The sequence below is a fragment of the Panthera leo genome, chromosome C2 (genome assembly GCF_018350215.1).
Source record: "Panthera leo isolate Ple1 chromosome C2, P.leo_Ple1_pat1.1, whole genome shotgun sequence".
Classification (NCBI taxonomy): Eukaryota; Metazoa; Chordata; class Mammalia; order Carnivora; family Felidae; genus Panthera; species Panthera leo.
In genome coordinates, this window is record NC_056687.1 from 87,491,011 (window position 1) to 87,513,482 (window position 22,472).

Sequence of the window (22,472 nt, forward strand, 5' to 3'; positions counted from 1 at the left end):
GATGTGGGGCTCAAACTCATGACCTGAGCCGAAGTGGGATGCTTAACTGACTGAGTCACCCAAGCACCCCTGTTTTCATCCATTTTGAGTTAATTTTTGTATATGATGTAAGATAGTGGTCCAGTTCCATTCTTTCACATGTAGCTGTCCATTGATTGAGGAGACTGCCCTTTCCCACTGTATATTCTTGTCTCCTTTGTTGTAAATTAATTGACTATATAATCCTGTTTTTATGCCAATACCACATTGTTTTGATTGCTTTAGGTTTGCAATATAATTTGAAACCAGGCAGTGTGATACCTCTAGTTTTGTTCTTTTTTCTCAAGATTGTTTTAGTTATTCTGGGTCTTTTGTGGTTCCATACAAATTTGAGAATTATTTGTCCTATATCTGTGAAATATGCCATTGGAATTTTGATAGGGGTTGTACTGAATCTCATTGGTTTGGGTTTTTATGGGCATTTTAACACTATTCATTCTTCTAATCTATGAGCACAAGATATCTGCATTTATTATTTCTTCAAGTTGTTTAGTCAATGTCTTATAGTTTTCAGTGTACAGATTTTTTTACCTCCTTGGTTAAATTTATTCGTAGGTGTTTTATTCTTTTTGTTGTGATCATATGGGATTGTTTTCTTGATTTCTCTGATAGTTTGTTTTAGTGTATAGAAACACTACAGATTTTGTATATTAATTTTGCATACTGAAACTTTCTTAAATACATTTAATAGTTCTAATAGTTTTTTGGTGGTCTTTAGGGTTTTCTATATATAGTACCATGTCATCTGCAAATACTGATGGTTTTTCTTCTTCCTCTCCAGTTTGCCTCTTATTTCTTTTTCTTGCCTAATAACTGTAGCTAAGAGTTCCAATATTATATTGAATAAAAGTGGGCATACTTGTCTTGCTCCTGATTTTAGAGAAAAAGCTTTCAGCTTTCACCACTGAGTATGATGTTAACTGTAGGCTTGTCATATATAGCCTTAATTATGTTGAGGTACTTTCCCTCCATACCCATTTCATCAAGAGATTTTATCAATAAATTGATGTAGAATTTTGTCAAATGCCTTTTCTGCATCTGTTGGGATGATCATATGGTTTTATCTTTATTAAAAATTTTTTTAAAAAGTTTATTTTTGAGAGACAGAGAGACATAGCATGAGTCGGGGAGGGGCAGAGAGAGAGGAAGACAAAGATCCAAAGCAGGCTCCATGGGTCTTGAACCCATGAACTGTGAGATCATGACCTGAGCTGAAGTTGGATGCTTAACCAACTGAGCCACCCAGGTGCCCCTTATCTTTCATTATTTTAATGTGGTGTATCATATTGATTGATTTGTATATGTAAAACTGTCCTTAAATCCCTGGAATAAATCCCACTCGATCATGGTGTATAATTCATTTAATGTTTTGTTGAATTCAGTTTGCCAATGTTTCGTTGAGAATTTTTACTTCTATGTTCATCAGGGATATTGGCCTATAATTTTTCTTTTCTTTTCTACAACTCTGGGCTTCATTTGTTTTCTTTTTCTAATTCCTTTAGGTATGAAGTTAAATAGTTTCTTGTTTCTTGAGATAGGTTATACTGCTATGAACTCCCATCTTAGAACTGCTTTGGCTGTATCCTGTTGATTTTAGTGTGTCATATTTCTGTTTTCATTTGTTTCTAGGTATCTTTAAATTTTTTCCTTTGATTTATTCTATGATCCCATAGTTATTCAACAACATGTTGTTTTATCTCCATGTATTTGTAGTTATTTCAGTTTTCTTCTTGTATTGAATTCTAGTTTCATACCACTGTGGTCAGAAAAGATGCTTAATATTATTTCAGTCTTCTTGAATTTATTGAGACTTGTTTTTGGCCTACCATGGGATTTATCGTGGAGGATGTTCCATGTGCATTTAAGAAGAATATAAATTCTGCTGCTTTTGGATGGAATGTTCTAAATATATCTATTAAGTCCATCTGGTCTAATGTGTTAAGGCCAATGTTTCCCTATTGATTTTCTGTCTGGATGATTTAGCCATTGATGTAAGTAGGGTGTTAAAGTCTTCTATTATTTTATTGCTGTCAATTTCTTCCTTTTACGTCTATTAATATTGGCTTTATTTTAGTGCTATGTTGGATGCATATATATTTATAAATGTTATATCTTCTGACTGGATTGACTCCTTTATCATTACGTAGTGCTCCTTTTTGTCTTTCATTACATTCTTTGTTTAAAGTATACTGTGTCTGATATGAGTATACATACAGCAGCTTTCTTTTTATTTCCATTTGCATGAAATGTCTTTTTCCCACCCTTCACTTTCAGTCTGTGTGTGTCTTCTGACGTGAGTCTCTTGTATGCAGTATATAGATGTGACTTGTTTTTCTTTTTTCTTAATCCATGCAGACACTCCACATTGATTGGAGAATTTAGTATGTATACAATTAAATTAATTATTGATAAGTGTGTACTTATTGCCATTTTGTTAATTGTTTCTGGCTGTTTTTATAGTTCCTCTCTGTTTCTTTCTTCTCTTTTTCTCTTTCCTTATATTTTGATGAATTTCTTTAGTGTTGTGTTTACATTCCTTTCTCATTTTTGTATGTATGTATTTACTTTCAGGTATTGCTTTGTGGTTACCATGAGGTGCACACATGTCATCTTATAACAGTCTATTTTAAGTTGATAGCAACTTAAATTTGAACACATTCTAAAACTACATTTTTACTCCTCTTTTCCTAGTTTATTATATTTTTTAATTTTTTTTCATGTTTATTTTTGAGAAGAGAGAGAGCATGAGCGGGGGGAGGAGAGAGAAAGAGGGAGACACAGAATCTGAAACAGGCTCCAGGCTCTGAGCTGTCAGCACAGAGCCCAATGTGGGGCTCGAACTCACGGACCACGAGATCATGACCTGAGCTGAAGTCAGATGCTTAACTGACTGAGCCACCCAGGCACCCCGTCCCTACTTTATATTTTTGATATCACATTTTACATGTTTTCATTTTACGTATCTCTTAACTAATTATTATGGTTTTAGTTCATTTTACCACTTTATAAATGATCAATCCACTACCTTTGCTTTATATTTACCTGTTCCAGTGAGGGTTTTTTTTTTTTTTTTTTGTATGTTTTCTTGTTATTAGTTAGTGCCATTTCTTTTCAGCAAAATGAAATCTCTTCAACATTTCTTGTAATGCCAGTTTAGGAGAGATGTACTTCTTTAGCTTTTGCTTATGTGGCATACTTTTTAATCTCTCCTTCAATTCTGAATGATACTATTGTCGGGTATTGCTTGGTTGGAATTTTTTTTTTCTTTCAACATTTTGACTATGTCAGGCCACTTCCTTCTGGTCTGCAAAGTTTCTGCTGAGAAATCTATTGAGAGCTTTATGGGGTTTCCCCTGTACATAACAATTTGTTTTTCTCTTGCTTCTTTAAGTTCTTTATTTGAATGTTTGTCATTTTAATTATAATGTGTCGTGATGTGGATCTCTGTTTGTCTTATTTGGAGCTCTCTGGGCTTCCTGGAGCTGGATGTCTGTTTCCTTCCTTAGGTTAGGGAGTTTTTCAGACATTATTTCTTCAAGTAATTTTTCTGTCCCATTTTCTCTCTCTTCTTTTGGGACCTCCTATAATGTGTATGTTATTTTACTTGATGTTGGTCTCTTAAGTGGTCTTCATTTTTTAAAATTCTTTTTTTCTTTTGTTGCTCTGTTGGGATGAGTTTTATTGCTTTGTCTTCCAGCTTGCTGATGTGTTCTGTTTCATCCAGTTTGCTCTTGAACCCCTCAAGTGTATTTTTCAGTTCAGTTATTGTGTTTTTCAGCTCTGTGACTTCTGTTTAGTATTTTCTTATAATTTCTCTCTCTTAGTTCAAGTTCTCACCTTATTCATTCATTCTTCTGAGTTTGGTGAGCATCTTTATGACCATTACTTTGAATTCTTTATCAGGTAGATTACTTATCTCTGTATCATTAAGGTCTTTTCATGAGGTTTAGTGTTGTTTTTTCATTTGGAACATATTTCTTTGTTTTCTCATTTTGCTTGACTCTGTGTTTGTTTAGGCAAAACAGCTACTTCTCTCAGTCTTGAAGGAGTGGCCTTGTGTAAGTGATGAATGTTCTTGTTCACCCTTTCCCTAGCTCTTGGTTGTTTCTCAAAACTTTGTGGTTGTCTAAACTGCCTGATTTATTCTTTGTATGTCCCAGCTGTTGAGGGTGTGTTAAAACCTGTCAGTGTTCCAAGGGAAGGAATTTCATTTAGCACCTAGTTTAAGGCTGATTGGAAGCCAGACCCTCAGGCAGCAGCTGTAAAAGTATGCAAATATATACAGTCCTGAGGGGCTGCGATTGGAAACCTAGTTGGCCTTCAGACAAAGTGATCTAGAAGTGTCTCCCGGATGAGAGTTGCAAAAACTGGGGCTCCAGACAAGTGTATAAGCTCCTTTCTGCGAGGTCTTGTCAAGCTACAGCAAGACCAAGAGGGTGTGCAGGGATTGTGTATCCCTGCTTGTGTTCCCTGGGAGTGCCTCCTTAGCCTCTAGATGTGTAGGGAACCTGAAGCCTGTACTTTAGGCTGAAGCTCCAGGCTAAGGAGATAGTCCCTTTTCACAGGAAGATTGTGTATTTTAGTCTGCTATCTGTGCAGTACCTTGGGGGTGGTGGCCTACCAAGAACTTGTCTTTCTAATCATTACGTTCCAGTGGCACTCAGGAACAGCAGCCTCTTGGCCACCAGGGTCAGGTGATCAAAGGTGTCCCCTGTGTAGATGCTTCCCATGCACACTGAAATTATGCCAGTTTTCTATATCAACAATTATAATTGGGTCTGTTAAATCAATATATGAGAAATGCAGAGGCCTTATAATAAGCCTCTTCATGTATAGATTCCATGGGTATCTTACAATAAACCTCTGGGATGCCTTAATATGAAGCAACTAAAATCTAGTTTCAGAACATGAGGGAAAAGATGGGATATTGGGTATTGGAAACCCACAAAATATCCAAATCTTAGTTTATGGCTGAAACTCTTAATCTATCATACTTGTTGACAAATTATAAAATGTGCTGGCTCAAATTTCATTAAAAAGTTTTTTCCTCTTCCCATTTTCTGAGGGTGGCATGATTGAAAGTGAGTGAAATATCAGAGGAGACTAAAAATCTCCAAACCAGGTCTTGAACTCAGAGTAGTATTAACCAGGGAGTGTTGCTGTCCTCTGAAGCCAGTGCTTCCTGGTGTAGGCTCCTGGAACATCCTGGATAGCCTGACATTCCCCTCACTCTCTTTGAATTCTGAAGATGTTGCCAGAGAGAAGAGGAGCTAGGGAGAGAAAGGAGAAGGATGTGGGATAAAGTATAAAATATACTTTTGTAAGAAAGCAAGTAGCAATTCCCTTGACAGGGTTTTTACGCAGCTTTAACTTTTAGTAAGCTTTTTAAGCAGCTTGATGGTGCCTGAATTTCTACTATTATAGCTGCATTCATTTGGCTTAAGATTTCGATAAGACTCTTAAAGTGGAAATACCTCTGGGACTCATATGCCTAATGAGCAAGGAGTAGCAAACCAATGACATTGACCATAGGAAGTGGTGGGACTCTGGCAAATTGGAGAATACATCCCTGTCCATGGGGACAGCCTCTGTTTGGCTTGGCCAGCTGCTCATAGGCAGGAGTATGGGATCTTATGATATTTTCAAAAGCTAGTAATCAGTTTATGAGAAATTTCATGATTTTTAAATTGTTAGCAACTAATTCCACATTGAACACACACACACACACACACACACACACACACACAAGGCCAAACAAAACACATTTGTGGGCTGGATGCTGTCCATGGGTCACCAGTTAGCAACTTTTGTTTTGGACTTTACTGTTCACTGGACCCCCCACTGTGAAATAATTGATCGCATCCTTTGCTGGTACAGAACAGAGGGAAGGAGAGAAGAAATGCAGGACCATTCACACAGAGCTGTGAGTGAACAGAGAGGACATGAGGGGTGAGGGGAAAGAAAACAGCAGTGAAGCTTCATTATTCTGAGTGGACTGACCATGGGTCACCAAGCCCCATAGTAGATATGCTGCTTTTCCAACAGCTGAATATAAAAGAACAAGTCAAATCCTACTATTTCTGGATGCTGTTAATTCCAAACCTTTTAAGTCATTCTTTACATATGGAACTCATAAAATAGTGTAAAAATCATTTTCATGGGTAATGTGCAGTATACCTGACAGAGAAGTAAGCTCCTAATACTTATTCACATAATACAAATGAAAACTACAGACAGGCAATTCTTTCCTAGTCATTGATTAAACAGATCTCTAAAGACTTCCTTATGATTGTTTGTTATATGTAAGAAATATTATATTATATTACATTTTATAACACATAATTTTAGCTTGTTTAGATGGACTTTTAGCCAAGCTCTGAACATGGGATTTCATGGTGTTGCACTGAACCTGCTCACAAACCTGAGGTGGACAGCAAATGGGATCATCCCTCCACCCACCATGGGTTGGTATATGTTTCCATTTCTCTATGGGCTTATTGAAATATCTCCTTCCTACTTCCTCCAAAGGACAGCCTTTTCTGCCTCAGGCAGAAATAGAAATATAGACCACGATGATGGAGACTTACCAGATGTGCACAAGAAGCTGCCATCCAGTGCTGGAGAGGACCGAGCCTTGCTGCTGGGCTTTGCAATGATGGGCTTCTCAGTCCTCATGTTCTTCTTGCTTGGAATTACCATCCTAAAGCCTTTCATGCTCAGGTAAGAAACACAGAAAGGAGACCCAGAATTTTCAATTCGGATCCGATCCAAGCACAGTGGTAGAGAAGAGGAAGCTGGCTTTGGCCTCTTCAGCCCTCCTGACCACTGTGTAAGGGATGATAGAATCACCTGTTTCGTTATCAGTGCTGGGAGGCAGTTGGGTGTAGAGAAAGGTGTGGTAACAAAGTGGAAGATACTCCTTTACCACTCCCCTTTGTCAATTTGAAAAGTACTTCCAACAGCTGATCCATAAATTAGATATGCATGGAAGGAATAAATTCTTCCTTTAACAAGCAGATATCATAGGGAAGGGTTAATTTAAGTCTTCTATGTGAACACAATAAAAGTTATTTAACTCTGAGTTTTTTGAGTTTGACAATATCTACCTAGCACATAGTAGTTGCTCAGTAAGTGTTTCTTCCCTTTTGTTTTATTCATTATTAAATACAGCAAATAACAGTTACCATTTATTAAATATATACTATATGCCAAAATATACTATATTTTATCCTATTTAAATCTATAGCAAACCTATCATGGTAGCATGATTTTATCATTTTAATTTTCATTTTATTTTTTTATTTTTATTTTTTAATGTTTATTTTTGAGAGGGAGAGAGAGACCACCAGCAGGGAAGGGGCAGAGAAGTGGGGAGACAGAGAACCCCAAGCAGGCTCTATACTGTCAGCACAGAGCCTGACGTGGGGCTTGATCTCAGGAACTGTGAGATTATGACCTGAGCTGAGACCAAGAGTCTGATGTTTAACTAACTGAGCAACCCAGGCGCCCCTTAATTTTCATTTTATAAATGAGAAAGCTGAGGCTCAGTCCAAGTAACTTGCCCAAGGTCACCTAGCCAGTAAAGAACTTGCCGGTCATTTTGATATAAGACTCCTGGTCTCCTAATACTTAAATGAAGTTTGTAGCAATGGGGGTGGGGGATGGGAGGTTTCATTAGGGCAGGGGAGGAGCTGTTTAATTTTGGAGGATACCTTTTACAACATGGGGTACTTTGAGGGAGGGCAGTATTGGGTAGGGGGACAGCAAGGGGCACTTTCCTTTTTGTTAGCCAAAGAGTGATAGAAGGCCCAGGGAGAATAGGGAGAGGGAGGCCTAGGAGTTAAGAAAAAGGATCACAGAATAGGAAGTAGGTGTCCTGCTTTTGTCATTTATCAGATTCATCTCCTGCCATTCCTAAGTTACTATTAGGGCAATAATGTGGAGGTCACCATCACTACAGAACACAGTGCCACTATTAGAAGCATTCAGGAGAATTTTCCCTCTGGTATTATCACCATGTTCTGCTTCTCATCATCCAGCTTACTTTTATTTAGTAGACACCAGGAAACTTATATGTGTTATACTTCCTTCATTGCTTTGGCTGCTAGGAAGCTCAGAGCGAAATTTGTGGCCCAGTTCTCATAACTGTAGGGGATCTTATGGTTTTCAGTTTACATGCTTTACCTTACTCTTGACTTCTAGCTTTCTACCTTCCTTTTTCTATTACTCCATTATATGTAGAGAGATATCTATCTATCGCCTATCTCTGTCTACCTACCTACCTACCTTCCTACCTACCTGATCATCCATCCTTCCTTCTATCCATCCATCCATCCATCCATCCACCCATCCAATCATCAATCTAGCTGCATTACACATACCTACGTAAGCTGAATAAATTGTGTGTGTGTGTGTGTGTGTGTGTGTGTGTGTGAGTGCGTGCTCATGCATGTGTGTGCATGTGCATAAGTGCTTGTGTGCAGGTCCAGGTCAGATTATTTTCTAAAATGTGATAATTTGGGAGATGTTTTGAGGATACCTTCTGCAACCTGACACCAAACTGTTGCTCGTATTTAAATTTTACTTTGCTAAGCATTTCTGGAAATTGTTTGCTTAAAGTAATTGAGTGCTTAAGAGTGGTGAGTTCTCATCTGTCTCTTGCCTTGTGATTTTGTGCCACCTCAGAGAGTGGTTTTGCTCCATGGAAGATGGCCTGCTCCCACGCCCTTCGACCATCATCTCTCAATCAAATGATGGATTTTGTCTATTTGTAGACAAATAGACACACAGTGCTGTTGAAAGAACATGCTCATGTTTCCAGCTCTAAATACATGCCTGGTTCCGGGTGCCTGGGTGTCTCCATTGGTTAAGCATCTGACTCTTGATTTCAACTCAGGTCATGATGGTGCGGTTCATGAGATTGAGCCCCACATTGAGCTGTGTACTGACAGTGCAGAGCCTGCTTGGGAGTCTCTCTTTCTCCCTCTCTCTCTCTGCCCTTCCCTTTCTCTCTCTTTCAAAAAATAAATAAGTAGACTTTAAATATGTCCCTGGCTCTCCCTGAGAGAACTGGCCTGACCCTTGTGCACAGGAAGAAATATACTGCTCTCCATAATGGAGCTTTCTGAAATCTTCAAGGAAGGTTCCAACCACACTCAGTTCAGCATTTGATTAGGATTCAGAGAGCCTAAGTTCTGACACAGACAAATAGGCAACTCTAAAGAATTATTTTAAGATGCCTAGTCTAAATAAGTCCAGAATTTAATTTTGTGGAAAAGCAGCTGGTGTTAAACCTGTGAAAGAACCTTATTTTTCATATTTGTATTTTCACTTGCCCAACATTTTATTTATAAAATTTATAAAATATATATAAAATATATTTATTTAAAAAATCCAATGATTTTTTAATGCCCTGGGCCTTGCGATTATTTTAAACTGCACTGTGTCTCAAGTTTATTATATTAATACAGAAAAATGTTTACTTATGGCCAAAGATCTTAACAGGAGAGCAGTATGAATCCAGCTAAATGAGGCTTTTCAAACATTCTAGACTTTAGAATTTGCTAATCTGACTTCTTGTGTTGAAGTCACCAGGAAATAAGGTCAGGGACCCACCTGGGTGTGAGTGTGAGGGCCCCGAGGAATGGACCTATACATTGTCAAGCATTTCTTCTTACCCTCCTTTACTTTATCTAGGACTTGTTCTCTAACAATTTCATACATATTTGTCTTTTCAACACCACCACAAAATTTTCGTGGGCAGGAATTTTGTCTACCACTTCTCATGGCACCTAGAACATTCTGTGCATGTAGTATGTGTGCAAATACACAAGGAATGTTTTCCAAATCAAACTTTCATTCAGTACAACATGTATTGAGCCTCTGCTATATGGGAGGCATGGTGCTTCTTGCTTTAAGGAACATGAAGATGAATAGGATATAGCCCCTCACCTCAAGGAACCTACTGACAGTGAAAACACAGTAAGTTTTCTGAGACATTCCTTCTATGATTTGTATTTGCCTCTTTGGAAGTAGAATGAGTAAATGGAATTGTACCTTGTTACTAAATTCTATATTGACTAAGGGTCACATTGACTGTGGTTGGAACCTTCCAAAGGCACATTTTCATCAGGACGGGCCAATGGGTGCATCTTGAGATGATAAGGAATGGAAGAGGATAAGATTTCTGAGTATGTGGTTACAGTAATATTTGTCAAAGCACGGTTCGCCAAATACCTGCATCTTAAATACTGCTGAATATACAGATTCCTGGATTTCAACTCAGATCAACTAAATCCAAATCTCTGGGTGTGAAGCCTTAGAATCCACAAATACTTCACTCTTAACAAACTCGCTCAGGTGATTCTGAAGTTTGAAAACCATTGCTGTAAGGGTTGGTGTAGTAAGAAATATGCCAAGGGGGTCATAACTGAGATGAAACTTAGCAATATGCTGTTGTTTCTCTCCTATCTCAATGTTCCCTAATCATTATGTACCTTCTGTAATGGTTCCACATTCCCTGGAAATAGACACGTCTTGGGTTATCACATTACAACTATAAAAGTAAATTTTCTAGAGGGTGAAGATCATTTATCTTTTGCAATTGAAGCATTCAGAGAGAAGAGTCGAACTGTACTACCATCCACACTCATATCACGGACGACTGGATGGACTGCGCTTTCCCCTGTGGTGTAGGCTGCCGAGGCCGGGGCGAGTACCCATGTCTTCAGGTGTTTGTGAACGTCACCCATTCAGGTCAGAAAGCTCTCCTACATTATAATGAAGAGGCTGTCCAGATAAATTCCAAGGTAATGTCAAGTTCATGTAATTAAAGAGTTCTAATTACAGCTGCCCTTCCATGCCAGACTGTCCCCTGCAGAGTGCAGTACCCAGGACCATCTCTGGCAGTAAACCCGTTTCCTTCCAGTGAACACCCCTACAGTGGTCAGATCAGGATAAATGAAGCTAAAGGCATTCTTGGAGGAAAAATGGGGGTTATAGAATGGAAAGGAATCATGCCAATTTCACACACTGGTGTCTGGAATTTACAGGCTGAGCCAGTGGACATAGTCATTTGTAGGCAGTTTTACTTGTGGAAGCCCAACTCCCCATTGTATCAAAAATGTTAAAATGTATTCAACCCATCTTACATCAAGTAAGCAATTTTTCTTATCAAAATAAATGTAAAAATTATTATAATTTTGATTTTAATACATTTCTTGATTGGTTCATATGATGTATAGTGTACATTCTCACCTAACTATGAAAGTTAGGTTGCATCAGATTAGTTGACATACTATGCTTTGTTGTCTTTACTTACTTAGGCACTGATCAATCTGATGATCTCGGTTTTCTATTTTGGATGCAATAGTTTTTAAGGTCTCAAACATTTTTGTAGACCCTAAGCATGGTGCCTCGAGTGCCTACTGGATATACTAAAAAACCTCAGGCATTTTTGAAAAAAAATCACCAGCTGTCATATCCCTTCTTCACTGGTTCTGCCACCCAGGAACCAAAGCCCATGTAGGACCCCTCTCCGTGGGCCTAGGGCAAAAGCTTCAACATGCTATCCTTTAGGGAAAGATTTTACTGTAGGAAATCAAGACAAAGATGATAGAGGCATTAATAGGTGTTGAGAACACATAGTGAGCTCAGCAGATATTTGTTGAATGGACAAAGACCAAGGGGGCCTGCGTGGTCCTTATGAAGCTGGTCACTGCCTCTTCTGAAATATTTGTATTCTAAGAATCCCTTTCCACATTTCTGCATAGTGCCTGGAAATGGCCATATCACTCTGTGCCCTCCTGCCCACACTTCCCCATGAGCTTTACAACAGCTTCCATTAGCCTCTGAGATTGCAACTCTCCACGAATAGCTTCAGTCTGAAGCTCTTTCAGAATGAAAACTGTTGTTTAAATGCTTGGTTTTGGGGACAGTGCCCTCATCTTTCTTCTTCTTCCATATTCCTAGTGCTTTTACACACCCAAGTGCCACCGAGATAGAAATGATTTGCTGAACAGTGTGCTGGACATAAAGGAATTCTTTGATCACAAAAATGGGACTGCCTTTTCATGCTTCTACAGTCCAGACAGCCAATCTGAAGATGTCATTCTCATAAAAAAGTACGACCAGATGGTTATCTTCCACTGTTTATTTTGGCCTTCACTGACTCTGCTAGGGGGTGCCCTGATTGTTGGCATGGTGAGATTAACACAGTACCTGTCCCTGCTGTGTGAAAAATACAGCGCTGCACTCAGAGATGAGGTAGGTGGCAAAGTACCTTATATGGAACAGCATCGATTCAAACTGTGGAGTGTGGGGAGGGACAAAGAAAGGAGCAGAAAGATCTGAAGACAGTGGCCAGATTAAAGTCCTGGCCTTCAGATACCTGCAATTTTTGCACCTGTGGACCTAATGACGCCTGCTCGCAAACTAACCACGTCGAGGCAATTCAAACTAAGTACATTTCTTTTGGGAAACATTTTAAAAAAGCCTCACTATGTATTCCATTTATTCTATGAATACATACAAACTCACCATCTTTTTTCTACCCCACATTTCTTTCCACATGAGCCAAGGAAGTGCTTTTTGTCTCCACATGGCGAAATGAGCTCACAGTAGCTGTGCTTTATCTAATTTCAGCTCTAGCTGAACTTGTCTGCGTGGAAGTAAATGATGGAGGGTATCTAACCTATTGAGTACTGAACAGCCAGCCTAGATCTATGCAACACAGTTTACATCAAAACATTTCCCAAAAAAGTGCTTAGTGAAGAACAGGTCATTCACTGTTAGGAAGATAATAATCTGGTAATTTCAAAAAAATGTGGGCCGACCATTTTGCTTCACCATTCATGATAAAGGAAAGCTGCTCCTAGCAAATGGCACTGAGTTTAGAGTTCTCTGTACTTAACCTTGCCATATACCATGTAATTTTTCTTTCAGCAACATTCTCCTAGTTAATTATGCTTTCCATAAGCTCATTTCCTTCTTTGTGCACATTCTGGTGGGGGTGGGAGAGATGGCCAGAAACGTGAAGTAGGGAGAAGCTGTATTGGATGGAATTTAACATTCATCTCAGATAATCTGCAATTGTAGAAAAGTCCCACGTGGACAGTCAGCAAACATCTGTACTTTAATGACTCAACCCTGGTTATTAACTAATGAATGTCACAAGGCTCTCCCAACAAGTGCTTTCCAGAGTAAGCTGAATTGGGAATTGAAAACATGTATTTGTTCTGAAAACCAATGTGCCTCAAAGTATCTCTTCAATTTTACTAAAAAAGTTTTACATCACGGTCCACAGAAAGAATGAGACTTTGAAGCAACTTTTATATGCAGATGTAATTAAAACAGAAATTTTGATTCCAAGTAAATATTATGCCTTTTAGCAGTTAATTTCAAATCACAAATTACTGAAGAGACTGAATGATTAAATAGAGCAATATTGACTTGACAAGTAATGAACAATTTTGGTACTTTCTCCTCCTCCTAGTGTGGAATAGTAGAAAACACATGTGTTTCAGAGGATTTATTTGAATTCATAGGTCATAACTACAGCTTTTCAGATACGTATCCCCTGGAAGTTCAGCTGAACTGAAATGAAGGTTCAAGCCTCTCTCTTCTCATTTATAAAATGGGGATAATCTCTTCCTTCATGGGGTTAAGGAAGAGACAAGGTAGAGTATATAAAACACCTTAGTTTCTTGCACCTAGTAAAAGGGCTCAAAAAATGTTAGATAGATTTTTTTTGCTAAGTTTCAATATTCAGTCAGCCTTATCCCTCTTTTGGGTATGTATCCAAAGGAAATGGAATCAGTATCTCCAAGAGACATCTGTATTCCCCTGTTCATTGGAGCATTATTGACAATGGGCAAGATATGGAAACAACCAGAGTCCATTCACAGATGAATAAATTGTGATCTTACACACACACACTGTACACACATATGTGAGGTGTGTATACATATACACAATGGAATATCATTCAGTCTTAAAAAAGGAGATCCTGCCATTTGCAACGGCACAGATAAACCCAGAGGGCATTATGCCAGTAAAATAAGCCAGACACAGAAAGGAAAAAACTGCATTTCACTTCTATGTGGAATCTAAGAATGTCAAATACACAGAAGCAGAGAGTAAGATAGTGATTACTGGGGGTGTGGTCAGGTAGGGGAAATGGGGAGATGTTAATTAAAATGTACAAACTCTGTTTTAAGATGAGGTCTAGAGATCTCACGTACAGCACGATTATGGCAAGAATACTATATTGAATACTGGAAATTTGCTAAGAAAGATTTCAGGTATTCTCATCACATAGACACACATACACACAATGTGAGGAGACGATACATTGATTAGCTTGACTATAATCATTTGCTGTACATGAATATCAAATCATATTGTACACCTTAAATATATACAATTCTCATTAAAAAATAAAATAAATTCAGTCAGCCTTGGTACCTTTCACTGGACAGCCGGTTATAGGGCTAGCGTAGGGAGCTGTAGGAGAGCATTCCTTCCCCTTGTCTTGGCGAAATATAATATGCATTTAAGATTCAGAACGTGCTGCTTAAAAGGTTGCGGTAAATTATTTTGTATACCAAAGACTTTCCTGAAATAAAAGAGATGTAGGCACACATATTTTAAATCATTCTACAAATTGAGATTCTGTAGATTTCTAAAGGGCAGATCTCTATTCCATTTCTTAGTAAGTTTTGACACCCATCTAACAACGTGCAGTTCTTGGGATTTTTCTCCTAACAAATTCAAAACCACTCGTTTAAAGCCTAAAAAGTGTGTGAAAGTGTGAAACCTAGTGTTGCAATTACCAGTTTTCCACTCATACAGTGCGGCTACTTGGTTCATCTCGTAACCTCATATCAGGAAAGAGGAACATTATGCTTGAAGAACAAAGTCCATTTAGAATAATGTTAATTCAAAGTCACGCAAACCATTTGGCAAAGAAACAAAATGTGAGCAATCATTTGCTGTTAATTGCTTAGAAGTACAGAGTATCAACACTCACATGTATGTACTGGTCCAAGTACAGACTCCCCTTTTGCAAGGTTTACGATAACTGAAAGTAAAATCAGTTTGCTTCTAGCCCAACCTCACTTCTAGGTTCTGGTCTTCAACTGACTTGAAAAAAAGTCTGTCTGCACGTACAAACACATTCATACGTATATGTGTATGTTTCTGCTTGAAACACAAACATACAATTCTTTTTGCTTAAAGGAAATGAATATTCAAACAGATATTTCTCTAATATTCATTACTTTACTGGGGCAGAAAAATTGCTTTTAAGGCATAATAGTTTCAGGTTTTCAATCAACTATTCTTAGTTGTTACTGATCAGAACTCAAGTTCAGCTAAATTTTGATTATTAGCAACACCAGTTTGCTTGTAAGTATTCCAAAAAAATGGCAAAGTATAATTATCAGTTTTCTGTTTAAAATATGTAGTACACTAAGGACTGCTTAGACACCAGTCATTTTTTTTTTTTTTTTTTTTTTTTTTTTAATAAACAGCGTGATGTTACAGACTGCAAAGTTAAAAGAAAAGCAGACATTGACAGTTTCTGATGAGCACAAACAGTAAGTGCAGTCACAGGCCAAACATCTTGCTAGGAACAGCAAGACTGGGAAGAGGTCTTAAATTTAGTGACACTGTATTATTCTATATTCTCAGTACAATAACACATGCATCTTGCTGTGTCAAACCTTTTTGGGCCATCAGTAAAAGAATATGTAAAAACATTTTTCTCCTAATGAATGCAGTATACCACAGGACTTCAATTCATTGAATGACAAAATAGAAATAGATTTGCTACAATTAAAAGGGGCCAAAAGAGGGTGGTAGGGGCTGTTTTTGAAGCTTCCAAAGTCAACATTTGATGTGCTTGTAGTCTTCTTTTGGTAATGCCACATTCCTCAAGAACGTTACGTTCCAAAAGGATATATTCTTTTAGATTGTATTTAACCCAAGGAAGTCTGAGGACTGAATCACATCAAAACTATCAATTGTATTTGACTTAGGTTCCGTAGCCAAAAGCGTTTCTAGAAACCACATGAAGTCCAAGCTCTCCAACCACTCTTCAGAACATATATTAAATGTGATAGGGGCTTTTTTTTTTTTTTAATGAAATTGATAGATCATGACTACATTTGTAAATTCATACTTGAATAAGTTTAGTCTTATTAAAGATATTTTGAGAAAATATAAAACAATGAAATTTTTCTTCCTCCTTGCTTAACCTAGAAGGAGTAACAAAAATAAGAATCACCTAAAAATATACATGGCTCTTAGCATAACCACAAAATTATTGTAGTGACAGATTAAATAAGGTTTCAGATAAGATTTAAGACTTAACTGGCTTACAAAATGCATTAAGAAAACCTTTCCATACTTACCAACATGAAGAATGGAGTCTACTGTTGGTAGTGAAAATCAGTTACCTAAACTACACTAAACGTACAATGGACTGATCCCCTCCCCCCGCCCACCAACCGCCCCCAACCCCCTACTAAAACTCATATGTCATTGTGTAAAAAGTGAGAAAATTTCCTTATGGCTCATAACTGTCACTTTATGCGAACTAGCACGGCTGTAATATTAACATGTCTAAAACTAAGGAAAAGGAACGACGCTTCACTGATAAAAAGAAAGTGTAAAACCTTAATCAAGTGGAATACTTGGATGAAATAAGTTTATTTAAAAACTAACATCCCAACTCGGGAAACTCCTAATGAATTCTAAACACTTCTGAGCTTTAGAACCTGATGCTTACACCTTTTATGAATGATACTTCTTGACTAGGACTAGCGAGCAGTGTGTAGGCAAATAGAAATGTGTGCAGATATACACACACCAATTTCACTAATAATAAAGAAAAGGAAGACAGCTAATTTTGAATGCCGAATTCAAGAACCTAGTACCACAAACCTGGCGCTGTAGCCTTTTCCATGGCTGGAGCAATGATTAAATTCTAACCAAATTTTTTTCTTAATGTCTCCAATGCCATTAAAAAAGGCATGCCAACTCTGACTTTTTATAAATCTAAACTACAGTGCTCTGGAAATTTCTGTAACATCAGAGCCTGGTATTGAATTGTGACTCATTTACTTTTTTTTCTTATTAACCTTCTGAGGTAGAGTTACCAATCCAATTTTATCAGGACCATAGTTATCTCGAGCTAAACCCCATAATCTTTTCAGAAAATGAAAATAACTTTGTAAAGAAAAGAAAAAAGGCTTTCCAGGCCATGGCGCGTAAGATACATTTATAATTTTAATGTAACAATTAAAAAATAAAAATGGTTTGTGTTTATATTTTAAAAAACAGCCCAGCTGTATTTCTCTGTCACCAATAATTGTTATCTGAGGATCCTGTCCATGCTGAGTTTTATACTTCAGCCCTCACAATGCCATCCTTGAGGAAGAGTTATTTCCCTCCTGGTATGCACAGTATACTCACAGCTTTCTGCCTTGTCTTTCGAAGGCCCCGTCTAAGGCTTCCCTTAGAAGGGCCCCATCTGAGCAGGATGGGCACGAAGAATGTAATTCATTCAAACAGACTCCCCCTCTTCTTCTGCCCCCTCCTTCCATATTCCCCTCTTCTCAAAAACATCTGAAGTATGAAAGTTGTTTTTAGATAGGAGAAGCACCACAATCCATTAACGCCGCATAGGGTCTTTAAACTCAATATTTTAGTGATGTCTTGGACATCAAAATCGATTTTTAAGGTGGATTCCAAGTATGTGGGTCCAGCCCAGGTCTGCAGTTTGTGTAGACATAGAAACAAAAGTCAAAACATTCAGAAAAGGTTAACCTGCTGACTTTAAAATAATGCTGGAAATCAATTTTTTTTTTTTTTTTTTTCAAAGAGTTGGCAAGCATGGGCTATTGGGTCAGAATAGGAATTAAATGGATTTATAAAATCGTTAACAAACAAATCCAAGTTTATGTGTTGTGAAATTTCCATGGTTCTTTTAAAATAGATAGGCTGCTCATAATTTTTTTTATGATGCTAGATCGCTCAATTTTTGATGGAAAAAGAATACAGATGGACTGTGTTTTACCTATGTGAAAATCACCAATCCATTTAAAATAAAATCCAAGAGGGTATATACATTCTAATCAAGTCATTGATTATTTTCCTGATTAATAAGAACTACACTTTACACAAAATACTTTATCAGCAGCTGTTTTCATCAAAAACCAATAGTCATAGTTTCACAGTTGAAAAAATTACACATTAAAATATTTTACAATTCATTGTATATTCACCAGGTTCCCATTTCCTAAAGGGCTTATAATATAAAGCAGATTAGAAGGGAAAACCTCAAAGTTGATTACTTTGACACTGAGTTTTACAGAGGACACTAAGAACCACAAAAAGCTTAGGTTCTATCAGAAAATAGTGACCAAATTCCATTCTTCTTTAAAAAAATCCAATTAGAAACATCTTTTTTAAAAACCAAATTCTACAATATGATTAACAGATTTCAAATTAACAGCAGTCTAAAAATCTTCAAAATAAATGATTCTGTATAGCTGAGAATATGATAAAAAGTTAAAACATGATTTTCAGATTATATCTTACTAGAATGTGTTTAAAATTAGGTTTTATTTTCTTTAGGTTCTTTAAACCTGCTTGGTTTTTTTTTTTTTCCTCCGAAAGTCATTGAAGGAAGTTATTTCTCAAGTGACCAAATGAGACTGTCGAGTCAACAGTGGGTTATACCACATTCAGTGACAAGAATGGTCGGCCACAGGAACTGACCAATCCATTGGCGGGGGGGGGGGGGGGGGGGGGGGGTGACCAGACACTGCACTACCTGGAAACGGCTTACCATTGACTTGACATCTTAGTCACCCCATGTAGCATTCAATTCAATTTTTGGTTCTTTGCCTTCTGAGCACTACCTGGCCTTTTTTTTCTTATTTTTAATGTTGTTTGCTTAAACTCCGCTTGGATTTGTTTAAAACTTACTTTGCTTTTAGCGAAATCACTTAACCTATAGAATCTTAATTCTTAGTAAAATTTGTCTACGCTTCTTCAAACAGAATTAACTTGGTTGTAATAACTATTGAAAATAAATGTAAATGATGAAATAAGCTGTGTGGCTTGTGTTTTAATGGTGGAGAGGTCCCAGGGGAAGGGAACTATCTGGGCTCATGTGAGAAATGCACAAATTCTATACATTTTGTGCAAGGAAGCTCAAAACTTTTTTGGCACTCGGGTAAAACATGGTTCTCAGTTAAATCTCCAGTTTCTACCATCAGAGTTTCAGATTTGTACCATTTCACTGAGTTTTCCTGTAATTAATCCCTGACATAGAAAAGACTGGGATGTTAGCATGTGTTAACTGAATATATCTAAAAGGCACAAAATGTTAAACAAATTTTAATAAGTTATGAAACCTCTATCTGCAAAAGAATCTATTTGGCTTCCTGCTTAAAATGGGAGTTTAAATTCTTAACTATTCCAAGACAGTTTACAGAAGTAAGTTCCCCTAATTTTCAAATTTATTTTTCTTGTTGGCAATATTATGTACATGCTTTAGTGAAGTACCTAAATCTCCAATAATTAGGCCCTTTAAGGGTTCTAAGACAGCCAAATATTAAGAGTATTTGTATTAGAGTCCCTTGTTCGCTATTCAAGACTTCTATTATAGGTAACTGATTTCATAAGTGAATATCGTTTAAGTGATGCTGTTTTACTAGAGTATATAATGTACACTTTTTATAAAGTTGTATTCCAATAATATGCCTAATCTAGAAAACTGTCAGTAAATTATTGCACTTTTTCTGGTGTGGCACCTGGACGTTTGCTAAAGCTATTTCCTAGGGCATTAATCATTCATTTCAAATACTGACTAAAATAACAGATTCTAGAGTGATGACTAGCATTAGCCCCTACATCTTGGGTTAATGTTTTCCAAAGTGTTTAAGAATGCATCCTGTACTCAAATGCAATTTAATAAAGTTGAAGAGTGAGCCCTAACCGCTTGGAAATGGGACATGATCTTAAAATGGTTTAAGGTCCTACTTTTATTATCAAGATATTGCATAAACAGCCTAAGAAGGTAGAAAGTTCATGGTTTCTATTCCCCCATATTATAAAGTATTATTCATGAGCATACCTGGGTAGAGGGGCTGAAGCAATCAGGAAGATATGCTATATTGTGTCAATTTTGGTAACTAGTTTCATGATTGAGGCATTATCAACTATAAAAGAAGGTGGAAAATGGGGGATTCATATGAAAACAGAAATAAAAGGAAAGAGGATGAACTGTAATCTGTTTTCCTTATGTAGTTATGCACTAGTCATTGGTATAAATGGGATAGTGCCTGAGCCTCACCCACGGACCGAGAGAAAAGCTGACCATGCTGCTACGGACAATAAAAAATTTGGGGTGCAAAACAATGCATGACTATGGGACAGATCATGTAAATAAAGAATATATATTAATGATAGTTTCTATAATATAAATAGCCTTTAATAAAAAAAATAATCTTTTTAATAACATTAATACTCACTTCTATTTTCTGGAAACATGCATGAAAAATGTATTCAATTCAATTGCAAAAGGAGAAAAAAAAATCAACCTAAGGCGAATACTGTACAATTCTGGAGCAAGAGCTTTTCCTGCTCATTCTTTCTCTATGATGATTATTGTACTCTGTGGGAGCCCAGAATTTCCCTGGGAAATAAGAATCAGATTCTTGTAAATACTGTCCAGAAAAAAAAAAACAAAACCAAAAACACCACCTTATAACAGGTCTCATTTGTGACTGCTTCCAAAACTTTGCAGATAAGACCCCATATCGTCAAAAGGTTTGATTTATTAAAAAGGAAAAGTCTCCGGTGAAATCTCAAGAGTCCCTTCCACCCCAAGCAGTTTTCTTCATTAAACAAGGAGTCAAAAAAACCCACTTCAAACTATAAATTGAACAGCAATGGAAAAATAAGAAATCTTCATTATTTTCTAATCTTAATGCAATTTAACATCAAACTTCAGTTTCCTTGGACCTAATGCAATAATAGACTTTGTTGTGTCCACAATTTCAAAACATAGAACATTTGCAAGACAAAAAAAGAACATCATTCTTTTTCCTTCTCCACCATTTCTATATATTTTGGGGTTTTTTTGTTTTGTTTTCTTTTTTAAAAAAAGATACAAACAATCTTCAAAGTTTACCTTTTTGGACTTAAGGCATAACATGAAATTGCGCATTATTCTAAAGCTTAATTTTGAAATGAACTAGTTTAGTGCTCTCAAACCCTGTTTGCGTTTACATTATTTAAATTATATAGTATTTTATTTCTGTTCTTGTGTAAATTCTAATGCTGTTCATGGATTGTGCAATTCCTATGCAATCAGTCTTTGCCTGTTGACAGTTATTAACAGTGCAGTATAGAATCCAGATAATGAGCTTTTGGTTTCTCAGTTATCATTTCAGTTCAAAGCATGCTGCTTAATTGTGTGGAAGATCCAATCCATTTTTGTTGTCCAGCCACCATGATGTGCATCATTCATTTGTTTCATGAAATATTCCAAAGCCTCTTGTTCAGTTTTATCTAAAGCTAGGGTCTTTCGAATGTATGCAATATCATCAAAAGATTGCAGTTCTGGCATTCCAGAGCCAAGCATCATTGAGAAGAGATTTATGAAGAGATTGGCATGCTGCCGAATAGCTAGATAAGCCTTGTAACACATCTCCTGAAACCTATAAGTAATAAGAACAGTTTCATCAGTATGGAACAAATGGGGTTAATATGTTCAGGTCTCTGCTCAAATGTCACGTCATTAGAGAGGCCTTCTTGGGCAAACCTATGAAAAATAGCATTTCTCTTCCCACTCCCCTTACCAACACTTTTTGTTCTCTTTACCCCACACTAGAATGTAACCTCTGTGAGTCCATAAGGATTTTGTTTACTGCTTTATCACCAGCACCTAGAATGATGCCTGGCACATTAGCAGTTTACCAAGGATTTATTAAATGTTTGAACTGGTCCATACTAAAGCCTTTAGGGTTTGGGCTACGGCCAGGATAGAGTTACAGACAAAATGAGATTTTAGAATTTAAAAGTACTTTAAGGTTTGAGATAGACTGATGATATACCAGAAGGTGGTAGGAAAAATTATGAATACACATGGTAATTACGGTTGACTGATTTCCTCAAATTGTAGGGCTAAAAAAATGTTGTCTTAAGCACTACACATTATTTGTCAATATAGAGAAGGTGTAGTCCAATCATTTAAACAACAGTAAATAAAAACTTTTAATATATTAAGAAGATTAAGAATCACTTTCTTAGGCTTTAATTAACTAAATAAATCATTTCAGGCCTTAATTAACTTAATAAATTGTTTTCCCTCCAGTTTTCATAGCATTACACAACAAATAAATAAACACATTAAAATA

General features: G+C 36.9%; 2 protein-coding genes across 7 annotated transcripts in view; one reads left to right on the forward strand and one right to left on the reverse strand.

The window, feature by feature from the left end:
• KCNMB3 (potassium calcium-activated channel subfamily M regulatory beta subunit 3) overlaps positions 1-18,848 on the forward strand; it is a 38,746-nt gene extending 19,898 nt beyond the window's left edge. The window contains exons 1-4 of one of the 3 annotated variants that reach the window (XM_042903409.1): positions 2,953-6,759; positions 10,649-10,847; positions 12,010-12,303; positions 18,679-18,848. In XM_042903409.1, coding sequence (XP_042759343.1) covers positions 6,422-6,759; positions 10,649-10,847; positions 12,010-12,303; positions 18,679-18,687 — 840 coding nt within the window. In that variant the 5' untranslated portion in view covers positions 2,953-6,421 and the 3' untranslated portion in view covers positions 18,688-18,848. Of the gene's footprint in view, positions 1-2,952; positions 6,760-10,648; positions 10,848-12,009; positions 13,352-18,678 lie in introns of those variants that run through there. The other 2 variants (XM_042903408.1, XM_042903407.1) reach the window with 2 other exon arrangements.
• PIK3CA (phosphatidylinositol-4,5-bisphosphate 3-kinase catalytic subunit alpha) overlaps positions 13,391-22,472 on the reverse strand; it is an 86,349-nt gene continuing 77,267 nt past the window's right edge. For 3 of the 4 annotated variants that reach the window (XM_042903402.1, XM_042903404.1, XM_042903403.1), the window contains one exon: positions 18,841-21,773. In XM_042903402.1, coding sequence (XP_042759336.1) covers positions 21,503-21,773 — 271 coding nt within the window. In that variant the 3' untranslated portion in view covers positions 18,841-21,502. Of the gene's footprint in view, positions 14,654-18,840; positions 21,774-22,472 lie in introns of those variants that run through there. The other variant, XM_042903406.1, reaches the window with a different exon arrangement.